Source organism: Ischnura elegans, chromosome 2 (genome assembly GCF_921293095.1).
Source record: "Ischnura elegans chromosome 2, ioIscEleg1.1, whole genome shotgun sequence".
NCBI lineage: Eukaryota > Metazoa > Arthropoda > Insecta > Odonata > Coenagrionidae > Ischnura > Ischnura elegans.
In genome coordinates, this window is record NC_060247.1 from 72777908 (window position 1) to 72800396 (window position 22489).

General features: G+C 39.3%; 1 protein-coding gene across 7 annotated transcripts in view; it reads left to right on the plus strand.

The window, feature by feature from the left end:
- LOC124153955 (rho-related BTB domain-containing protein 1) overlaps positions 1 to 22489 on the plus strand; it is a 335400-nt gene that overhangs the window by 288883 nt on the left and 24028 nt on the right. For 4 of the 7 annotated variants that reach the window (XM_046527386.1, XM_046527384.1, XM_046527389.1 and 1 more), the window contains 8 exons: positions 14788 to 14998; positions 16344 to 16447; positions 18518 to 18715; positions 19344 to 19551; positions 20335 to 20589; positions 20889 to 20974; positions 21500 to 21638; positions 22301 to 22447. In XM_046527386.1, the coding sequence (XP_046383342.1) occupies positions 14819 to 14998; positions 16344 to 16447; positions 18518 to 18715; positions 19344 to 19551; positions 20335 to 20589; positions 20889 to 20974; positions 21500 to 21638; positions 22301 to 22447 (1317 nt within the window). In that variant the 5' untranslated portion in view covers positions 14788 to 14818. The remainder of the gene's footprint in view (positions 1 to 14787; positions 14999 to 16343; positions 16448 to 18517; positions 18716 to 19343; positions 19552 to 20334; positions 20590 to 20888; positions 20975 to 21499; positions 21639 to 22300; positions 22448 to 22489) is intronic. The other 3 variants (XM_046527388.1, XM_046527390.1, XM_046527387.1) reach the window with 2 other exon arrangements.

Sequence of the window (22489 nt, forward strand, 5' to 3'; positions counted from 1 at the left end):
TAGGATTAATTCCTACTTGAAAAGCATTCGATTCGAATCGGATTTTGTTTCCGAATAAAGTGATTTGGTTAGTTATCAGTGCTATTTATGTGCATTACAGTATAGTGTATATCTTCGGACCTAAAAATATTATTATAACAAGTATAAAGGTGACAGGAGAGCATGGTGGGCCAGTAATTGGAGCGGTTGGCTACTGACCACAGGGTCCCAGGTTCAAATTCCGGCTGAAGCTAACACAAAACTCCATTAAGTGCGAGTACGCCCAGAGAAATAAACTGGTTCCCCTACTGTGAATATGTGAACTTTTTCTCATCTTAAAGCTTGGATACGTGGTGTATTAACCCTTACGAGTTAATGTTTTATTACGTGAACGATTTTGGTGGACCGGAAAGGAAAATGTACTATTTCATGAACCAAAATTAGAACCGGTTCTATTTTCTGTACTTGCTTTCGTACACGTTTGGTGATTACACGGTGATTTTTTAGTTCATTCACGCGTTCATACATTTGGAGATTAACTCGTACGGATTAATGTACTGTGCCACCAGACCTCAAGGTTTATCCCAGGGTGAGCTCTATCCTCACCTATCCCAACCAACCTACGGGTTAAATCACGGAGTTAGTGGAGGGTGGTAGACCGAGTTGTGCATTTTGGCGTCTTGGTGTCTCGCTCTTAACTACGCCTTCGCGAGTGCACCTACTTCACCGCCTTCTCGGAGACAGGGCAATGTACTCTCTAGTGTCCTTCCGGGGTGGTGTGGAGAGTGCCCTCAAGAGGTCCTCCTTATGATTATAGGCGGATGGAGGGCGGCCATTGTCTTCTCTCTGTCGACTCCTGTCATTTCCTGGTCACACGCCTTTGACTATGAACTAAACAATAGATGGAGATGATGACGTTGAATGCAGACGTTGCGGAAAATGCTGTTCTTAACTTTCGGAAAACAGAAACCTGGATGGGGAATATGTGCACAAAAGTTTAAGGAAATAACATCGGAGTGGTTGAATTTATGATTTCAGATCAGCTGATCCAAGAGTGTGCGTAGGTGTAATTGATCGTTTTGCCGTGAACTTGCTCTGTCAGTTAGCGCGTGGAGGACTTCAGGTGAGCGATTCATATCACATAGTGAATTCCTAGGATTTCAAATAGATGATGGTTTATTACTCTTTCTTATTTTTTGTTCAACCTGTTCCAGGTGAGGCGACAAACTGACACCCTCTCCCCCTGGGTAAGGGCTCTTTTACAAACGAGATTTTCTGTCATTACTTCAGCTCATAGTATAGTTCAACATTGTAAAATAGGCATATAGTCCACAAAATTTGCTTGGTGTTTTATTAAGGTTAGTCTTGTTCACGTGTTTATTCAGGTAGTTGATCAAATCAATGTTGATGGCTTGAGCTGCTCAAGTCGTTTCACTACGTACTATCGAATACAACACCGCTCAGGGAGCTCAATTCACATAACGTGTATGTACGAAAAATAATGGAAAAATAAGTAATTAAAAGCATAGCAAAAACAAATATAATGAGAACAAGTAAAATTATGGACTTTACAGTTAATGAGGTAAATAAGTTGATAAAAACAGATGCATTAAAGCTTTTTTTAATGCTTACTTTAGGTGACAATGTAGTGAATATAATGGAGTTCCGGTAGAGAATAAATAGGATTTCAGTTGGGGGAGAGATAGTAGATCAGATGCAGAATATGTTTTAAAGAGGAGCTCATGTGATGGGAAGACAGGATTTCATGTGGTGGATAGACAAGAATTTTGGAGTTGAATAGAACCAGCGTAAGGGTGGTAGATGCGCAAAAGTTTTATTATTTCATAGATAGGAACTAATGTGGTCTCTAGCTCTTATACGTCCCTTATAAGTATTATACCTTATAAGTATTGAAGTTCTAATTACATAGTTGTCATAAAAAATGGAGATGTTTTGAGCATATTATAAATTACAACAGAATTACATTTTTTTAATTTCGAAAATTTTATCTCGAATAGTTTTTTTTTACACAATTAATAAATTTCAAAATGTGCGCACTTAGTCGCTCAACAAGAGAGAAATCCGGCGTCCACATAAGCCAACTCCTAACGAAAAGCGCCAATGGGACCACGGCGTGACGTCCTATCCGATGGACGGAGCACTGCTCTTGAAGTGCCATCCTCAAGGAACTCATGCAGGGATCAGACAGCGTCTAAAAAATCTCTGCCGCTCTATCCGTACTATCTTATACTATGAATTACTGAACCCGCACCATTAATCGCACGAAGATTTTGACTGAAGGGAAGAATTGTGATGTTATTTTTTTGATGCACTGAATAGTATAGATTATTTTCTGGTAATATAAATTTGAAGGTTGCTATCCGTAGGTAAAATTAGGTTGTCCCCTTTGAATTATTTTACGCTGATGATATACGTCTGGGCGGCTTACGTTTTTTTTCATCTGAATCAAATCCCGCAGCGCAGCCAACGGTAGTTTCATGGCTTCTTTCTGAACCGCGCTGAAACGGAGTATTCTTGCGAATGGGAAAAGGGATTATCGCTAAAAATACTCCCTCACTCGCTCGACATCGTCGGTTTCCTACTCCGTAGACACGATGATGAATGGTGGCGTCTTTTGTGGACACTTTGTGGACGCCGTGTGGGTAATGTTATTTGGGGAACATTTCCCCACACTCTTTTCATTTTACGTACTGCTTAGCCGCGGACGGTAAAAGGGGTGGGTGGCTACAGTGCTGAAGGCCGATCTTTGAAAAAACTAGCTCTAAATTCCCCCTTGGAAGGCTGTTCGGTATTCCCACCGGGTCAAGTTCTCCATCACGGCCGACGTTTCGTCGTCCATCCTCATAAATATGTTGATCACGATGTAATCCTGATGATGATGGACGACTCGTTCATCGAAACGTCGGCCGTGATGGAGAACCTGACCTGGTGGAAATCCCGAATAACCTTTTACGATACAATACGCCGCGAAAGCCTGCAATAATTCTTCAGCTATAAGAATCGTAGGGACCACGTAGCATGAGTTTGACGGATGCCGATGTTGGCAATGAGGTAGACTATTTTTACTATTTAAGTTATAAATAATGGCTAGTCAATTCTACGGTTGACTTCAGCAACTGAATTAAAATAGCTGATATGACGGTTGTTTGCACGGTAGTGCCTATTTGTTTATTTTATTTACCGAAAACAGTTCTATACGCATCGGGGTTATTATCATGTTAACAGTTTAACGTACATGAACAACTATGGCCTGGATTAGGGTTACTTACCCAGGCGGGACTCGAACCCGCCACCTCCTGTTTGGCAAGCGAAGACTTTATCCCGCCGCCACTTGCAGTAATTGCTATAAGAGCCGTACTACGATGCGCAAGGATCCACGCTCTTTTCCTGCCCATGCCGAAAAGCAATGCGGTACCCCGTCCACTTTAACGAACAAAGCCATGGAGAAGTCTTTGAGCTACCTTCCCACAGCGAGACCATATAAGCCGAGAAATAGGGGTATCAATGGATGTAGGACAGTCAATAATACACCAAGACGAGAAATGTCTTACGTAACGCGTACTTCTCATATACCAAATTTCCCCTTCCCTTCCTCATTTATCTCTTTCTAACTCCCATCAAGATTTCGTCCTTGATGATTTGATTTTAGGTTCGAAGAACTTGTAGAGATTCCCATTATGCAGGGTTAACTGACCTCTTCAATGGATTAAATTGAGTTATGCGGACATAAGATTTTTTTAAGACAGTAAAACTTCAAAACTTCACGGTTGGGATAAACAGCGGCAACAAAAGGTGCTGAAAGCTATAATAACGATAGTAACAATTCGAAAGAGGTGAGTTATATTTACTCAATAGAAAATAAAATTTGTATCCTCATATTTCCTGGCATCCATTGATATATTTGATGTATAATTTATACGATATAACTATATATTTTGAGGATATACATAGGCATTAGTGTGTAGCAGGAAGTAAAATGCTCTACAATTTTAGCTGGACTCACTTTGATTTGCTGCGCAGCAATTTTGGAGGGATTTCAGTGCACAATATGATTTTACTTACTAGATGTCATTGATTTCCTTGGGTTTCATTATACGTTAGGTAGTTGTGTGGGACTTTCGCGCCATTTCCGCTCATTGGAAGTTTTTTTACTGCACTCTTTCACTCGTTTTATAGATATGTTGAATATTTATGTAGCCAGCATTTAAGTTAAACCCATTACTCCGCGCTTTACTTTAGTTAATTAAACATAACGGGATCATTGTTAACGTTAATGGGCGATGTATATCGGTTGAGGATATTTTCTGCCCCAGGCTGATACTCGGTTGCATCCAACCATTGTTTTCGCTTGCCTCGATAAGAAATATGGTTGAAATTGACTTTTTTACTCCATCGGAAAACTCAACTCCATCCTTTATTTCACCTTCTCCGTGTTTTCCCTTTTCTTGTGAAGTAATATTTTTCCCTCAGGAATTCTCGGAATAATTTGTCACAAATTACCTACTGAAAATATTTAGTTTGTTTAACGTTGTAATGGCCCTATTTGTTCCGCTTATATTCGTATTGTCGTCTAATTTTCTTTTCCCATATCTTGTCAGAGCTCTTATTTTACACCTTGTGTTCAGGCATTTCTCATGCCAAGTCAAGGAGCCCATAAATTACCAGCTTCTTATGCTCGGTCGTAGAAACATACCTCTGTTGTTTTTGTGGTTAAGGTTACGTGCATTTCTTCATTATACAGGGTGTGTCCTGAAAGTAGTAGGACTGATTTTTTCCCACACACACGGACGGTCTGACGGGAGTTTTGTGGGTTGTAATTGGTGGAAGGGACTCTAACAAAGCGCTGCGAACGCGCGGCAGTCGGCTCTGAGCTCTTGCGGAGTGTGAATCGTATTTCTTCCAGACCTCTGTCAAGTGACCTCGTCACGGTGCGTCATGGAACGTTTAGTGGAGCAGCGTTACGCAGTGAAATTCTGCGTTAAACTCGAGAAAAGCGGCAAGGAGACCCATGAACTCATCAAGGCAGCTTACGGGGATAGTGCCATGAGCAGATCAACCGCTCAACATTTGAATACGACCCAGAAACGAAGCGGCAAAGTGCAGAATGGCACACAGCGACATCGCCGAAACCCAAAAAAGCTCGCATGTCCAAATGGAAGCAAAAACCCATGCTCATGTGCTTCTTCGATTCGAAAGGTGTCATCCACAGTGAGTTTGTGCCACCAGGGCAAACCGTTAATGCAGCTTTTTACGTGCAAGTACTGGGAAGACTGCGAAAACGCATCTTCCGCGTCCGACCAGCCATCGCCGCTTCGTGGATCCTTCATCATGACAATGCGCCGGCCCACACCGCGTTCATTGTCGTTGACTACCTGGCGAAACACGGCGTGGCAACCCACCCTACAGCCCAGATATCGCCCCCCCCGGACTTCTTTCTCTTCCCCAAGCTCAAGACCCCCCTGAAAGGGCGTCACCACGGGTCGGTGGAAGCTCTCCAAAAGGCCGTGACGCGTGCTGTAAAGGACATCCCGGAGTCAGCCTTCCAGGAAGCGTATGCTGCGTGGAAAACTCGCTGGCAGCGTTGTGTCGATGCCCAAGGGGGGGTACTTTGAAGATTTTTGAAGCGATGTACCTATATGAGAAATACATTTTTTGTTCTCGACTCAGTCCTACTACTTTCAGGACACACCCTGTATTTGTCATTGTACCTTCGTGAAAATTCATTCTTGTTATTCTGAAAATTTAGTCAAGTTTTATTTTCCATGGCACGCATTGATCAACTGCTTCAACTCCTACATTTTGTAAAGTTTTATGTAAAATTATTTGAAATCACGAATAATTTGCTGTTACTATAGAGACAGCGATGGCTTATTATTAAAATTGCGTTATACATGGACTGTGGAAGTCATTTTGCTCGCTGAGATATGAACGCATCGAAGCCATAAGGATAGCATTAAGGGGTGTAATGGGGGATGCCTACGTAGTAGGATGATGAGTTCCATCATTCCATTTACGCATGAATTCAGCCTACATTATGTATGCCCATGTATAAATATTATTTAGCATTAGTATGTCTTTGGGTATATGTAAGTTTGGAATGAACCTAACTTCATTTTCGTTCGTGTGTCAAAAAAATCATTTTTTACCCCATTTACCATACCAACTAGGCTGTGCATTATCATTAAATAGTACCGGAGGAAGTTTTATAGCTTTTTTAAACTGTGTAAGGAAGTGTATATTCGGATTAAGTGCAATATATTCAGAGTTTTATAAAATTTTGGTCGGATGCTAGGAAGTCGCTGCTAATAATCACCTTTTCCTTACCCTGTGGAAGGACTTACTACTATCTCATCAAAGTAAGGTATTCTCAGTTCTATTTAAAGCTTACGACGTTGCGCGGCTAGCGATTTTGATGCTGGAATAGTCTTTTATCTAACTTGTAATCGAGAAGGGAAGATAAGCCGCTAGCGGGCCCTTGTTTACAATTTTCGCGGATAAATTCTAAGTTTTCTAATTCACTTTCAATAACTTTGAATTTACCCTGCTGTTTGCCAAAGTGTGTTTATGAGGAAGTGTTGTCTATTCTCTGAAGAAGCTGGAGTAAAGACAGAGGGGAGTGTCAGTTACATGCTTCACATCTACTTGATTGCCCAAAATGGTCTGAAATTTCATGTCCTCTCCCTGATTTAAAGTTGAAATTGACTGATGTAGTGAAGGAAACTTCATAGAGGAGACTCCAAAACGTCCCATAGAAGCTTTTGCTCACGTTGCCACTTTGGATTTATTTTAATAGCTTTTCAAACATGTCCTTAGTGCGACGATTAGTGCAGAGTGATCCATTAATTCTTTAGATTTGCAGATGCAGAGTATTTGCTCTCGCGAGTAATAGCATTGGAAAGTTATTAATAAGATAGATCACATCGATCGATATAGAGTGATAAAAGAAGACCAAGATATTAGCATGCAGCAGACAGGGAGAAGTCAAGACTCAAAATAAAATAGGGAAACAAAAGCTTGAAGAGGTGGATGAATTCTGTTATTTGGGAAGTAGGATAATTAGCGATGGGAGAAACAAGAAAGATATAATAAGAAATATTGCCCAGGTGAAGAGAGCATTCCACCAAAAGAAATATATACTTAAAGCGGGAAATTTAAGTATAGTAGCAAGGAAACAGTTTATCGGAACTGACATTTGGAGTATGCTTCTCTACGTATGTGAAGCATGAACAGTTACAGCCGCGGAGAAATCAAGGGTAGAGGCCTTGGAAATGTGGTGCTAGAGAAGAATGATGAAGATTTAATGGATCGTACCAGTAAGTAATGATGAAGTCCTAAGAAGAGTAGAATTGATGAGAATCCTCGTGAAAACCTTGACAAGAAGACGAAATAACCATAAAGATACCTTGAGATGTGATGGCCTAATGAAGACACTCGTCGAGGGACAAGTAGATGACTAGTACGGAAAAGAAAGACCTCGAACGAAATATGTGGAACTGGTAAAGAAGGATGTAAAAGAGAAGAAATACGTAGGTGTGCAAGAGAGCGGAGAGCTGCGTCAAACCAATGTTGGGATTGTTGACCAGTGTTGATGATGTTGATATCACATCATCAAGAAAATAAATTTTTTAACCGGTTGCCCTCAAACTAACGCCGCGATGGCCTAGTGGAGCACATACAACGATACCCATGGCAGCGACCTTGGTTAGCTGATGGACGTTCGCCGAGGGGCATTTGTTTGTCTGTACATGTTTGCGCTCGTAGTGGTGGATGCGTAGAGGATTACTCTCTTATTGGTCAACTCAATTCTCGGTGCGTGGAAATTGTGCTACTGCTTCCGGGTTGTCGTCTAAAACCCTACACTCTTCTTTACATTCATCCCTTTTTTCTCGGGTAAATGCTTATGTTTGCACCTTCCTATGGTCGTGCCAGGAAGGCGGAACGCCTTGTTTATGAGGGCGTGAATATTCTTTCCTCGTCATACGTATCCCCGCTGTCTGCGTTTTTTCATCATCGTCATCCTTATTTTTTTAAGACTTCCTTTCTCCAATGTCTTGTGTCAACGTATGTGCGCATTCATGCGAATTACCATAGTTAGAGTAAAAAATAGTCTCTGCTTGCCTCATGATCGCGGAAGTACGTCCGCAACAAGGTGCAAACACTGTGATTACATTCGTGGATGAATCCGAGATCCGTTCCCTCGTTAGCTCCGTTGAGTGCGGTAAAGGATGGGATAAATAAGGATATCTGTGTTGGTATTGCTCTCATTGCATTTTTTTTGTGTAAAGGTCAGCATGTTTGAATTTTCATGTCTTATTTGTATTTTGCACGTGCATTGAATTTTTTGATTAATCTATGTTATAAACTTTGCATTGATGAGCTTAAAAAAGCAATGCTCTGGGAGTGGTATTAAATAAAAAATAAAAATATAATAATAAAAATGAATGGTAAGTGGGATAAGAAACGGTGACTATTTCATCCATTATTTGTCGATAATTGTAAATAAATATCTCCATACACAAAAAAAGGTAATATCAAGCTTACAAGCTTGTTGGTAGAATATTCCTCGAAAAAAATTGCTAACCAGCTTTACGACGATTTTTTATCGTTCTGATAAACTTGGCCGATATATTCTATGGATTTTGTTTTTCTAATATGTATGTGTGGTTTATTTGTAGCATTGCGAGCATGATACTAAAAACTGCCTTTGCTAACTATTTTTTGTTGCAACTAGTGTCGCTTTTCAGGATATCCTGCAGACTAGAACTTCCTTGCCTTCTCATTGCGAAATATACTCTTATAATGGTCAGACTGCATTCACGAGAGTGAATATTTATAACGCAAAGTGTCGCGTAAATTGCTTTTTTGTGTTTTATTGTGTATACTTTCTTCCCCAATAAGTATTCATCTGCCTGATTTACCTTCTATAACTTACTAGCAGCCCACCCGTCGTTGCTCTGTAAGGATATCGTAATCAGAGGTGTGGGAAACTTGGAACTTGGAATTCATGGTCACTGGATTTTTATGTTTTCTCTTTGTGCTTGCCAAGAGGTGTACATACCCGGCAGGATGTCCAACCGCAGAAGTTGTATGACGTGACGAAATAAACGGTAGTGAGAAAATGACGCCAAGGACGCGTCGGATGCAATCGAAAGTAGCACTACGGGTTTTGATAGCATGAGATGCACTTGTGTACTGGTTTCGGTCGATATCTATGCAGCCGTAGGGAAACGCATAGCGGACAGACAAACATTCATCCTCTTTTATATATGAGTGGGTGAGAAGCCAAGGGGTGCAAGTGATTTGTCTTTTCTAAACAGTGTTAGGTACAGAAATTAGGAACAGAGAACAAACAAGATCAATTAGATATTTAGTGGTGCGTTTGATTTTCCACACGATGTCAGCTCAGAACAGAGACTCACTCGTATCCCTTGGCAACCAAACTTTAGTGTATTTCTTCTAGCAATTAAGTTTACCTAACTATGTTGAGAAAAATATCTCTTGCAACCCTTGGCTTCTCATCCCCTCATATGTAATAGATTGATCAATCAATAAATTGCTGAAATGTGTTGATAACTTTCTACCGCTTTAATCCTTTCAATCAGTCACTCAGCTGTCGTACCCGATTTTCTCATAAATCTAAAGTGCTTGATTGCCCACCTGTCTCCATAAATGTCTTAATAATCGGTTTAGTTTCTATGCATATCTTTTGAAAAGTTGAATTTGAGTTCCTAATTAAGTACCAAGTTAAGTTTTGTCACCTGTTGCCTCTGAAAATACCTCTGTAACTCATAACGTCCGCTCCCCCATCTGGCGAAAGCTCTCTCGAATAGCGTTATTAATTTTTGGCTTCCACGCTTTCTGCCATCTCACTATCTCGCTAATGAAAAAGCTTGCCTTGCTTATCGCTGCTAAAAAGTATAGAAATCGAAGACTTATCGGTTCTGTGACAGCCAGGCTCATGGAGCACATCGGTGCCGTTTCTAATTCTCTTTTCTCCTTCACAAACACTGGAAAGGTTACACTGGTCTCTTTACACTTGTGCCATTTGTCCCCTTAGTACGATTTTATGCACGATAAATTCCGCTGAGGAGGTGGTATAAAGACACACCGGCAGCTGGACCATTACCGGGATATATATTCTGGGCCAAAATTAAGGGTCGTCGTCGTTGTTCTAATTCTCTTGAATTTCAACATTGGTGGAAGACGCGGTTTTTACCTGTCGAGGCTTCTGCGTTAAAATAATGGCTCAAAACGGGAGTATCTCTTGCTTCGTCAACCCCGATTGTTCCGCTGTTGAGCCGAGCGAAGCGCAAATAGCAAGTCCAAGGTTCAGCGAAGTATAGCGTCGATCAGGAAGTTTAGGTCGACAGTTAAATGTGGTGTTGGTTGTTTTTATAAAATGAATAGCGGGTGCTTGGCAAATTTATCCGTTCTCCTCTTTATTTTAATGGAATTACATGATTAATTGAGTGATGAAAGTCAGATAAGTAATAGAAATCCCAGAAATAAAAAAGGCAAATAAAATATCAATGATAACAGCGAGCAGCATTTTATTCTTGCCATAATTCGAGTCGCTCACTATCATAGAAACGAACATTTTATTACAAATGTGATTTTATGCGTCGAGATACTCTCAGCGGTATCGAATAAGCTATTGAACGTCATCGGAATGAAGGTCTTTAGGTTTCGCGGGAAGGGTTCAAAAACTACCTTTGGCAGACCGTTCTAATCCCCTATAACTATTAGATGCAGGAGAGAATATTTCAAATAATTTGAAAGCTGTTTCGGAGGGTCTATTTTTTGCATTTGATCTTTGTATTGTTTGAAATCCTTTGTCGTCTAACCGTATACTATCTAGTAATCATTAGCTCAATCGCAACAGCAATACTTTTTCATGAGGAGTAATGAGGAACTTGCCGTGGACGATTAGCGTCACACGCTTCATGAGTTGGCCACCAGAAACAATTTGCTCAAAACTGAGTCCCGATTGGCCTCCTCTGGTGAAAATATAAATGTTATGACTTCAGTGTTTCGGGTTATTGTTTGGGGCCAACTGACTCAATCGTGAAGTGTATAAAGTGGAATATCTATATTCCGACATGATCGAAGGAAAGTTTAGCATTTTAAATCTTGTTCTGGGCGTATTGAATGCTATACACAAAAGAGAAATATAGTATTCCATCCCAGGGGTCAGTGTAAACTTTCGTACACTCTCCCATCGCTGCTAGAGCTTCGTCTGTTTATCTACGGGCGAAAAAAAATCATCCGCCAGGGTTGTAGGTTTTTCCTCTGGTGAACGAGGGACGTGGGAGGGGTAGTATACAATGATTGCTCAGCGGCTCCACTCGTCGCCTTCGATGGAGGGAAGAAGATTGATTTAGACCGGCATAAATGCAGAGTAAACGGTCGACTGGCGTGTAGGGAAATCCATCAGGGCAGCCGGTCGCCAGCCAGACGGAGATACTGGGAAGGGGGGGCTTGCGATCGGTCCATAAGGTTCGAGGTGACGGCCGTGATGGCGCGGCGTGTTTCAGGGATGTATGTTTGCGATGCGCTTTTTTTCCTCCTTCCCCCGCCTAGCGAGCGTGTTTTTTTTACGATTCGTCGGGATGAAGGATTTAGTACGTGGTCGACACAGGGGGTGGTTCTTCCGCGCTCGAGGTCGCTGTCGGATCGTTTTATGTACGGTGCAAGACTTTGCTCGCTCCGAGGTTATTTTCTCGAGTACTCCTGCCTAGTTTACAGTTCTCCTGCTTCCCTCGTGCGTTATGTGTTGGTGGTAACCAACAAAATGCAGGTATTTTATCCATGAGTATTATTGAGCAATGATAGTTAACGGCCCGCTATGCCGGGAGAAAATATCTGTACGCTGGCAAATACGCGATTTAATTGATTTAATTAATTACTATTTCATAATTTATCTTCGCAAAACTCTTCGTTTTTGATATTTCGGCGAATAAGTAAGTTTCTTCAATAAGGTATGCATCCGTAATTTTATCGGATTCCATTTTAGTGACATTATATGGTAATATTTTTGATATATTTTCATCTTTAGAAGTAGGCTTGATACAGTTAAAGGCGCTGCTTAGTGTGACCTGCAAAATGTGAAGGAGTGCTTCAAGTTTTACATTTATGGTTTTATTTTTTTGTGCTCACCTTATTTAATCAGTATTACAATTTTTAATTCCCAGTACAACGATTTGTAATAGCTGTAACGCTATATATCGAGTATATTATGTAGTTCATTCGTTTGAATTATGTAAACTATGGTGTTTGTATTTTTCAGTTCATTCATCGGACGTCCGAGCTTGAATCTAGGTTGAATCTTGAAGCTAGGTTGACGATTTTTCATTTATAGTATTTTTGTACTGCATATATACTTCCGGCTGACTCCGCGAAATTTAACCGCCGACTAGGTGTGAAGTTATTTTCCATCATAAGAAAAGTCAATTGCCTTTATGCAAGTATGCTCAGTTCTTTTTCTTCCCGATAAAACGTTTATTTATGAGCAACACTTCTAAAATATGTATTTATGTTTGCATTGCAGTAAGTTTAAGTTTCATCTTTAATATTTTTCTGAAAATTCAACCTGAAATTATTGGGTTTCAGAAATATCGTACTCCTCAACGTATGCCCAATGGTTATGATCTCAGCTCCTCGTATTGCTTGTAAGGTAATGGTTTTCCAGACTTCCTCTTTTTGACTTTGCAGCAGAATCATTCATAGACGGATGTGGGGGGGAAGGAGATACGTTCCCCATCCAGGCGCTTAAAAAATAAAAAAGATTTTCAATACGGTTATCATTACGTTCGTTTTGTTCTGTACATCACGGAGCCTCAATCTAAGCCTTGAAACCAAGTCAAGAAGACATATTTGCCAGTCATTATTCATTCGTTTGTAAGCGCTCGAAAAAAAGCATCGCCCAAGTAGGAAAGGGGCTCTAAAATGGTTGTCATTATATATGTGACTTTTTAATATTTTCATATTGATAAATTTCAAATTAAAATAAAGAGAATATTTCGTACAGTACTTTTTTATGCTGTTTAATGTTTAATCTCAAATATATTAGAAGACCGTTTGCCTGTCAAACCCGCCGCTCCCATAAAAAAATCCTGGATCCGCCTTTGCAATCATTCATTGGCGCGAATAAAAAAAGGGATCTTTATGTTTTCTGAAAGGGTAGCGTTACATACGATGCATAAAAATTAATTCTTCCATGCTGGAAAATGCACTGCTCCATTACCTTGTTGTATGTAGTTGCAGTCGGGACGTTGCAGTCACGCAGGAAAGCTCGCACGATGCTTTCGCGAGCAGGCGATCTCTCGCCTCGCCCTCATTGGTCCGTGGAGTGCTCCCCCGGGCGCTCGCTTCCTGCTGTGTTTGACGACGCGAACTGACAAATTGAAAAGGGGGGAAATTGGTGGCGGACTTCGCGATGTGTATTGCCCAAGGATCGAAGTGTGATGGTGGGTCCGAGTGACGGCGGGAGGGGATCGGGAGGACTGGTCTTCTGTTTTGCCATAGGCGGAGGATTGGGAGGGCAGGAGGCATTCGGTACGTCCAGATGCGGGTGAAGGGCGTGCGAGATGAAACACGGTTTGGGTTTCAATCGGAAACTGTCCCATTCCCTATCGTCAGTTTCCTGATAGGAAGTTGGATTGGCCGCGGAATAATTTGGGACCGGAAGGTTACGTTGCATGCACTGGCGTCGATCCTGTGGAGGACGTGGGTGACGCGCCACCCCCCCCTCCCGACCTCCCAAATATTTGGTAAATATAATATTTCCCCTTGAGAATTTAATGAGTTTATTATGAATTAACGTATTTTGCATTATTTTTCTCCGGATGGGGTTTAAAAATGGTTGTAAAATGGGCTAAAAAGTCTTTAAAATCACACTTTCCATGATTTATTTTATTTTATTTCCGGGGTTGGGCCCTCGGACCTTTCTTCCACTGGGAGGTATATCATACCCAACAAAGTTTTACTATAACGCCAATGGCTGTATGGATGTACTTTCAGTCGGCGTCGATTTGCAGCGTTGTGACACCTATTTCTTGTACTCCATTTCTCTTTCATTTATATGTTGTAATAGAATCGATTTATTGGTATGAAATTTAGTGTTTTGTTATGATTTAATCGTTTCATGTCTTAATCCCTTTGCTCACTTACTTTGCTCGTGTAAAAGTGTTTAAATTGGGGTGTAATTGTCTGGTTTACCATTGATTTTAACTATGCTATGGACAATGTTGTTGTTAATGCATCTCAGACTTATTCTATCGAAGTTGAATTTATTAAGAATTTTTATTAGTTTTAAATATGATGGATTGAGCCTCGTTTGCGATATTATTGTGAATCGAGTTATTAAATCAAAATTATCGACACAGAGTGAAGATACATATTTGTTTCACTTCTTCTGAAATTTCATCCTACTCACTCCTGTTCTCTGTTGAAATCGTTACACTTTGCAGCTGAATTTGATGGGAAGAGCTGGCAATTTTCTTCCTCTGACAAATGAACTGTAGTGCTTTCCCGTGTGCTCGCTGATTCAATTACGATGCGTCAGTTTCCCGATCCTAATGTCTCTCTAGTCTGCCCTCCATTCGGTTGACCTTTTGCTCTCACTCTGATCTCCCATCTGGACGTGGATCTCGTGTCATAGCGTGGTGTATTCTCTGCGATTTAGTCTATACTGTGGTGAAACTTATTGAAAAACGTTGAAGACCCCTGTGGTAGAGTGTCAATGTGTCTTTCTCACCTTTCCTTTCTTTTCTCTCGTGTGTGTTGCAGGGTGTAGTCCCCTGGAGAATGGCTCTTGATAATGGATAATGAACAACCCCATCAGGAATTGGTGAAATGCGTCGTGGTTGGGGACACGGCCGTGGGCAAGACTCGCCTCATCTGCGCGCGGGCCTGCAACAAGCACGTCTCCCTCTCTCAGCTGCTCACGACGCACGTACCCACCGTATGGGCCATCGACCAGTACCGCATCTACAAGGATGTAAGTAAACATTATATGTACACTGCCTCACTCTTTAGCCCATTATTAACCAATGTTGCTTCTAAGTAACATCAAAAATGTATACATTTTCAGCACTATTCAGGAAAGATTTAAGCTACGTGTTCTTTTGTGATCGAAACTTTAATGGCGAAATATGTAGCTTCCACAGTAATTATGATTGAGTTGAAAATTTTCACGTTTTTCAAATGAGAGGTTTCGAAATTTAACTACTTCCATAAGCAGCTCTGAGCTAAAGAGTTAAGGCCTTTATTACACTGAGAAATATTTTGTAAAATATTATGGCATGTTAATTGTAAAATATAATTACTTTCATAATAGTTTTAAGTATTAATATAAAATAATTTATCATTACCTTTTATTAAAGAAGGTGAAATACATTGAATTTCAGGTTATTGAAATTATGTCTGCACACTTGCTGCTACACACATTACACTACACCACCTGGAGAATCCTCCACTGCACCACTAGTACCTACTCCGTCTCTTCTTCTCTAGAGAACCTATCAATCTCGCTCTACGGTCGTTATTTTTTTCTTTTTTTCGTGGCATATTAATAGTCAAAAACATGCTCTATCCTATTTTTTTAGGATGTGCAGAGCTGACCCTTGTCAACAGTGGAAATTATTAATGTTGGTGGTTGTTTTCAAGAATTGCTACTAAAAAATAAGAAAATGTTACCTACGCAGCAATTCCCGAAAACAACCACCAACATTGATAAAAGAAGCTGTGAAAATCTTCATACGAAAAAGTGGAATGTATTTTTCATACAATGTACTCGGTGAAGTTCTTTATGTGGACTCATCTTCTTGTTTCTCAGAAAATGTCGGTATTTTTTTTAACTTTGGATCAATCGTTATTTATTTAAGTCAACGTTTCGATCCTCATACAAACCATCGTCTGGTATTCTGAAAATTTTCCCCTCACTTCAAACGTTAGGTCAAGTTCATTTTCATCAGTGCATATGTGTGTAATAGTTTCACACAGGACAAGTCTGTGCGGATAATTTTTTTAGACAAACCACTTGAATTGTACATCTTCAACCCACCAATCCCTTCCATTTTTCCCTGTGCATAAATATATTGCTGCATGAATTATCTATTCATGTAAATTATCAAAAGTGCAGCTCTACTCAGAGATGTAAAAAAATGATCATCCGAAATTCCTGTCAAGTGAACTTGTGTCGTTTTGGAATTCGTGGCTTTAATAATTTAAGGTAGAAATATTATTAACTGTTCTCTCGGTAGCTAAAGTAGACTTTATCCCCGAAAAACCTCTAATGTGATAATTGTATTTTGATTGTATTCGGTGTAATTCTCACATTGTAGGTACTGGAGAGGTCATGGGAAGTAGTGGACGGGGTGAACGTCTCTCTTCGCCTCTGGGACACATTTGGTGACCATGAGAAGGATCGCAGGTTTGCCTATGGCAGGTGAGTAGCCACCAATCCTTTAATTATCTTCCTCACATCTATAACGATTATTATGGTAGCTTAAGTCGGAATCACTCGGTCATTTTTTCTGTCCCTCAGAATGATCGATAACTCCATCGGTAGCGCATTGCTACGCTGATTTGTTACAAAATATACCTATAGGTATATTTTGTAACAAGTCACCAAATATAAGTGTAATATTTTTCATTATATTTTTTTCTGGTGGCAATTTGCTGCTGTAAATATTTTTTGACGGAAAAAATGAAAGAAATAGGCACACGTACTGTCACACTAAGGCTTTCCGCACTCATTGCTTTATCATTAAGGGTCACACGGATGAATCAGGATAACCGAGGCCAGGTAATTAGGCATGAAATGAAATAGTATCTTTAGTATAATTATTTTCCCCTAAACATGGCAACTGTTGGGAGTAGCCCTTAAACTGTTTCCATCATGGGCATCAATTCAGCCGTATCTTATCGTTTAGTTAAGTATCGTTAAGTTAAAGTAAAATTTAGTAGTTTTACTATCTTAATTCAGCCGTATCTTATCGTTTAGTTAAGTATCGTTAAGTTAAAGGTAAAAGTTAGTAGTTTAGCTGTCTTACGTTTTATTTTTTCATCAGGGCCATTACAACCCCCAAAACTTACTCCGGATTGGCCTATACATTTTAGAGGGTTTCCGGTGGATTAGCACCAAAAATACTCTGTTCTAAGTGTTTATGATATCATTGATTTTTCAACCTTTCATTCATGCGGCCTTCCGTTTATTTTCGGGCTTTTTCCTTGCACTGAAAAAGACTATTTCGCTCGCTACTCTTCCCTGGAATTGGAGCAAAACTCTCGTCATGCATGTTCTGCAAACGCGAGAAAAAAAAACTGGAAGCCATACCTACTGAGTAGTGAAACTCTGCGGAAGCCTTCATCGGAATATTTTTTCTGCTTTAACCTTCTCTTACGTTCTGCTTACTGGGGGTACTCTTGACCAAGGGACCAACCGAGATAAATGAGTTATTATAAAGCAATACTATTCGTAGGAAAACGCGATTCCCAGGAGAGATAATGAAAATTAATGCTTTAAAGTAACGTTGATAAAAGCTTTTATTGAAAATTATGCTCTAAATCAGTATTTCTTTGCAGAAATTATAACTAATCTCTGCTAATTACTTTCAAAAGCGACTGCTAACGGATAAGTCGTCGGATAATTTCTCTCAATTTTTTAAAATAATTTCTGTTTTATTTGCATAAACATCAGTTTCTATAACCAATGCCCATGTTGTGATCAGATTATTATACGGTATTATATTGGCAATTATTCACCGAATAAAATGGTTTGATGGCCCAAATGATTGACACAACTCGAGTATTTATCAGATCATTTCTTAGATCTCTATCAGCCTAAATTTTGGATCAGGAGTCATTAATCATAAGTCATGATTCCGATTTCAACCTGGTGAAGACTATTTAGCACCGGTGTGTAATTTACATTTTTATGCATACCATTTGAACAATTGAAATTCAACAAAAATAACTCAAAATATAAGTAAAGATTGAGCGATGGAATTTTTCGTGATCCCGCCAATTGAAGTCTACGATGGTGCATGGTGGGTTGCCGAGTATGTAGGATATACGTTCAGAACGTAAATCGCAACATTGCTAGGCTTTGATATCTTTGGTTTCTATTTTTTTATTTCTTCTCCCGTAATTTTAATTATCAATTAATATAATTAAATTCACATTATTTTTTAGAAAGCTTGTGGTGTGTTATATGGTGTGTTCCTATTAATATTTTGCCATGGCACTAGCCCTTAAAATTATGGGAATGAGTATTCTTTGTTCGGTTTATCTTTTATTATTCAAGGAATTAAAGATAATTTTTCTATGTCATTTGAGTACCTTTATGTTTAATTTTAGTTAAAAACAATACATCCTCGCATACAAAGTACCGAAGCCTCTAATGTGATGAAAATTTCTCTGCTGTTAAATCAGAGATGAGGGATCCGTGAATAGTTTATTCACTTCCTAACATTAAGTTTGCGTATTATCTTACTTTTTTTCCTTTTGCCAACAGATCGGATGTGGTGCTCCTGTGCTTCTCCATCACCAACCCGGTGTCCCTCCGCAACTGCAAAGTCATGTGGTACCCTGAAATCCGCCGCTTTTGTCCCCAAACACCCGTCCTGCTGGTTGGATGCAAGAATGACCAGCGATACATGTACCGTGATGAGGCTTACCTGAGTTTCTTCAGGGACAAGAGTCCCTTTGTCAGGTAAAAACTAATTGTAGTCACTCAAGTTCCCTTTTTATTATTTTTAAAGACATTTATTTTTTTGGTAATTACTCTGCTAGGTTTTAGGGAAAATTTATGTTGTCTTCTACATATAAGTCATTTATTAGAGTAAGGTGAGGAACCTTTTCTTAGGGCTCAGACATTCAGTATAGAGTTTTGGTAGTTAACGTGTGCCCTGCTGTGGACTTTTAGATGAATTCACCCATATTGCGCTGACTTGTTTTTCTTTCATTTTAATATGTTCTTGTATCCTTTCTATTTGAATTTTCATGGGCATTCGGCTACTCACATCGGATTGGTTGTGTCATATAAGTGGCACCAAAGTAGCTGTGACCAACAGCGTGCTGTGAATGGTCAAAAAAAGGCTCATTCTTCGGTCATAATGACAAAAGCGGAGTGAAGACAAAGTACATGTTTCGGTCATTATGACCGAAGCGGCACTGAACATGTTAAAAATATTATGTCAAGGATATTGATGGTATACAAAGCTTTCTACTGGATTTGAAGCGATGACTCTTCAATCTGTGGAATTAATCCAATGATATTGTGGAATGGTGTGGTAGGAATTGTGAAACAGTTTTGTCTAATTTTTTGTTTTTCGTTTTAGACCAACTAGAAAGACTGACCTGGTGATGCCTGACCAGGCTAGAGCAATTGCCAAAGAGTTGGGTGTGTACTACTATGAAACGAGTGTGTTCACTTACTATGGGGTCAATGAGGTCTTCGAGAATGCCATACGAGCAGCTCTCATGGCTCGCAGGCAACAGCGCTTTTGGATGACCAATCTGAAGAAAGTACAGAGGCCTTTGCTTCAGGTAAACTTTGTTTCTCCTGAACTGTTTAGTATAAGTGAATCATATTTTTTTTAAATACTTAATTTTATTATAAATATATCTTCAGTAATGTGGTAAGTAGGGTGGTTTGCGCCAAAAAATTAAATAGCTTCCTCTTGTAAAATAAAAAAACCTGACAAAATAATTTTTTCAGAGTAGTGATATCATCAGGAAATACTGTATTAAAATCTTACATGTATGTCTATTAAATTGATTGTTTTTGTGTGAATATATTCAATGGAACTGTTTGTACTCTCTATAAACATTAAATTACTCAGAAGTTTAAAGATTTCTACTTCCTATGCTGCACTCCAACATTAAAATTTAATTGGTCATTAAAGTGACATCCCATTACTTAATTATCCTAGGCAGGCATTGAAGTGTGTTGTTATTAGATATATTGTCTGAGATATCCTTGCTCTCTTGAGCTTACCTTTATGTTCAAGTATTACTTTTCTTGATTTTTATGTGCATCTATGGATAAGAATTTTTATTCAATCTCAAAGTGAAATATTTTAATGTTTTCTATGCTGAGTAATCTATCATTGGCCATTTTCTTTTCATCCAATTTGAAGGCCTTTGTCATTAACATTATAAGTCATTTTGAAAACTTTTCTTCTTTGTATTGTGGCACCTGTTATACAAATTGATTTAAATATTGCTTACATACTGGATTGTCTGAAGATGTAACTGCCTGAATGGAAGCCCTGTATTTGGAAGGCCAGCATTGCTGTATGTTAATCCTCAGAATTCTGTCTGTCCTAGGCTCCCTTCCGTCCTCCAAAGCCACCACCAGCGGAGGTGTGGGTGGGGGCCAGCACTTACGACGATAACATGGTCTCACTGCACACCAACCAAGCCCACACAGATGTCATCTTTGTGGCAGGGAGTGTTGGTTTCTCGGCGCACCGCTTCCTTCTTGCGGCTGCCTCACCAGCTCTCCTGCGCCTCTTGCTCACGGATCTCACCATACCATCTGGAGGAGACATGGGAGCTCGTAGCTCCAGTGAAACCAGCATGGTATGAGCCTGGCTCCACCTTTGTTTATAATGGATGATATTATTCCTATTTTTGAAGCTATTCACCCTTAGAGGTGGTGATTTGTCGACTGATTGAACTATGCCTGTCTTGAATAGCCAACATATCATTACGTATGATACCCCTTCTAAGGTTGCATTGCATAACCACGATTACCCCCTAGTGGTATCATGGGACTTCCTGCCCATTGTGGATTGGTTTGTTGAATTTTTATGATTATTATTATGGTATGTATTAGGGAATTAGTGAATTAATTTTCTTGTTGTAATTTTTACAATTAGGTGAGCACATTCGGCGAATCAACTATTGGTGACTTCAATGAAGATACTGAGTATCTCATTCGGGTGGATAACTATAAACCAACAAGGTAAGAAGTATAGATTTGGGAGTATCTTTCTGTTCTATCAAAAATGTGCATGTTGGAGGTTCCTACTATGATGCATGAGAGTATTTTAAAAACCATTTCTGTCTTTATTTTATTGAGCTGTGTCATAGTTCAATGACAGCACAATGATGCCTGGTACATTGTAGAGTTGACAGGAAACTGGAAAGACACTGGATTTTCAGTAGACACTAAAACGACAGTAGATTTTCCTGATTTCTGTTAAGGAGAATTATTTTCCTTTTAAAAAATTGCTTGATGCAAAATATCATGAATTATTCTTCACTTTTTTCCCCTTATTCAGTGTGGGGTTTTTGAAAAAAGAGTCAAACACTATTATGAGAATGGAATTTGTTAAATAATAAAATATGAATCTCGATTACAGAAATTTGAAGTTGACAAATATGATCCAGTTTAATAGCATAATTTTTGGATGGAATATATGATATTTTATACTCATGCTGAAGTGAATGTGAGTTGGCCTGATTGAATTTTTAAAATACTTTTCAGGGTTTGGGACCAAATAAAACGAAGGTCCAGTTGTCAAGTATTACCAAGTGATGCGAGGAGGGTTGGAGTGTCGAGGGAACTGAATCATCCGGCTTTCCAGTCAATACGCATTGAAGAGGTTATTTTTCATGCATATCAAGTATAAGTTCATTCTGAGTTTTCTACTTTCATAAATGAATCTTACGCAATTTAATTCAAATCTCATCTTCATGTTTATCTCATTGTCATTCTCTCATATTCACTCTACCAATATTTGTGATTGTTTATTTATGCATTTTTTAGAAATTCTCAAAATTTTCACAAATTAGTGCAAATGTACACATTCAGTTTTTTTGTAATTATGGTAATACAGTGGAGCCCACATATAATTTTGAAGGGGCCAGAAGTTAACTTTGTTATGAGCTAACTTCATTATGTGTGGGCCCGCAGTCTTGAACTTTCATTTAATAAGCCCCTCTTAAATGCATATTCATCAGCAGATAGGAAAAGAGAGAGATATGAATAGTAAACACGGAATATTTTAAGTGTACTTTGCTAGTATCATCTGCATTTGTGTGCCTATAACACAAAATTCATTATATTGATGCTTGAATGGCCACTAGCAACAATGAATGACTTGCTATTCATCAGTATTGATCATGCTAAAATGGGTGTCACTTATCTCAAAGTATCAGACACCAAAGTGTTAAAATATTCTTTCAACTCCACCAGTGTTTCATGATAAGATTCTGCCATTAACTTTATGAGTGTTTGAATAAGGTGATTGATGAGTAATTTATTATTATTTTCCTTCTGATGTAGTGTGAAGGTTTGGATCACAAAGGAAGGCCAACATCATCTGTCCAGACTGTGATCACATTGTCTAAGTTAGTGACACCCCAGGCAATGCAACAGTGTCTTCAATTCTTGTACACCGGAACTATAGACAGTCGGTTTTGTGACCTACAGGTTTGTGATCTTTTTATTTATTTTCAAATGACTTACTCAAGA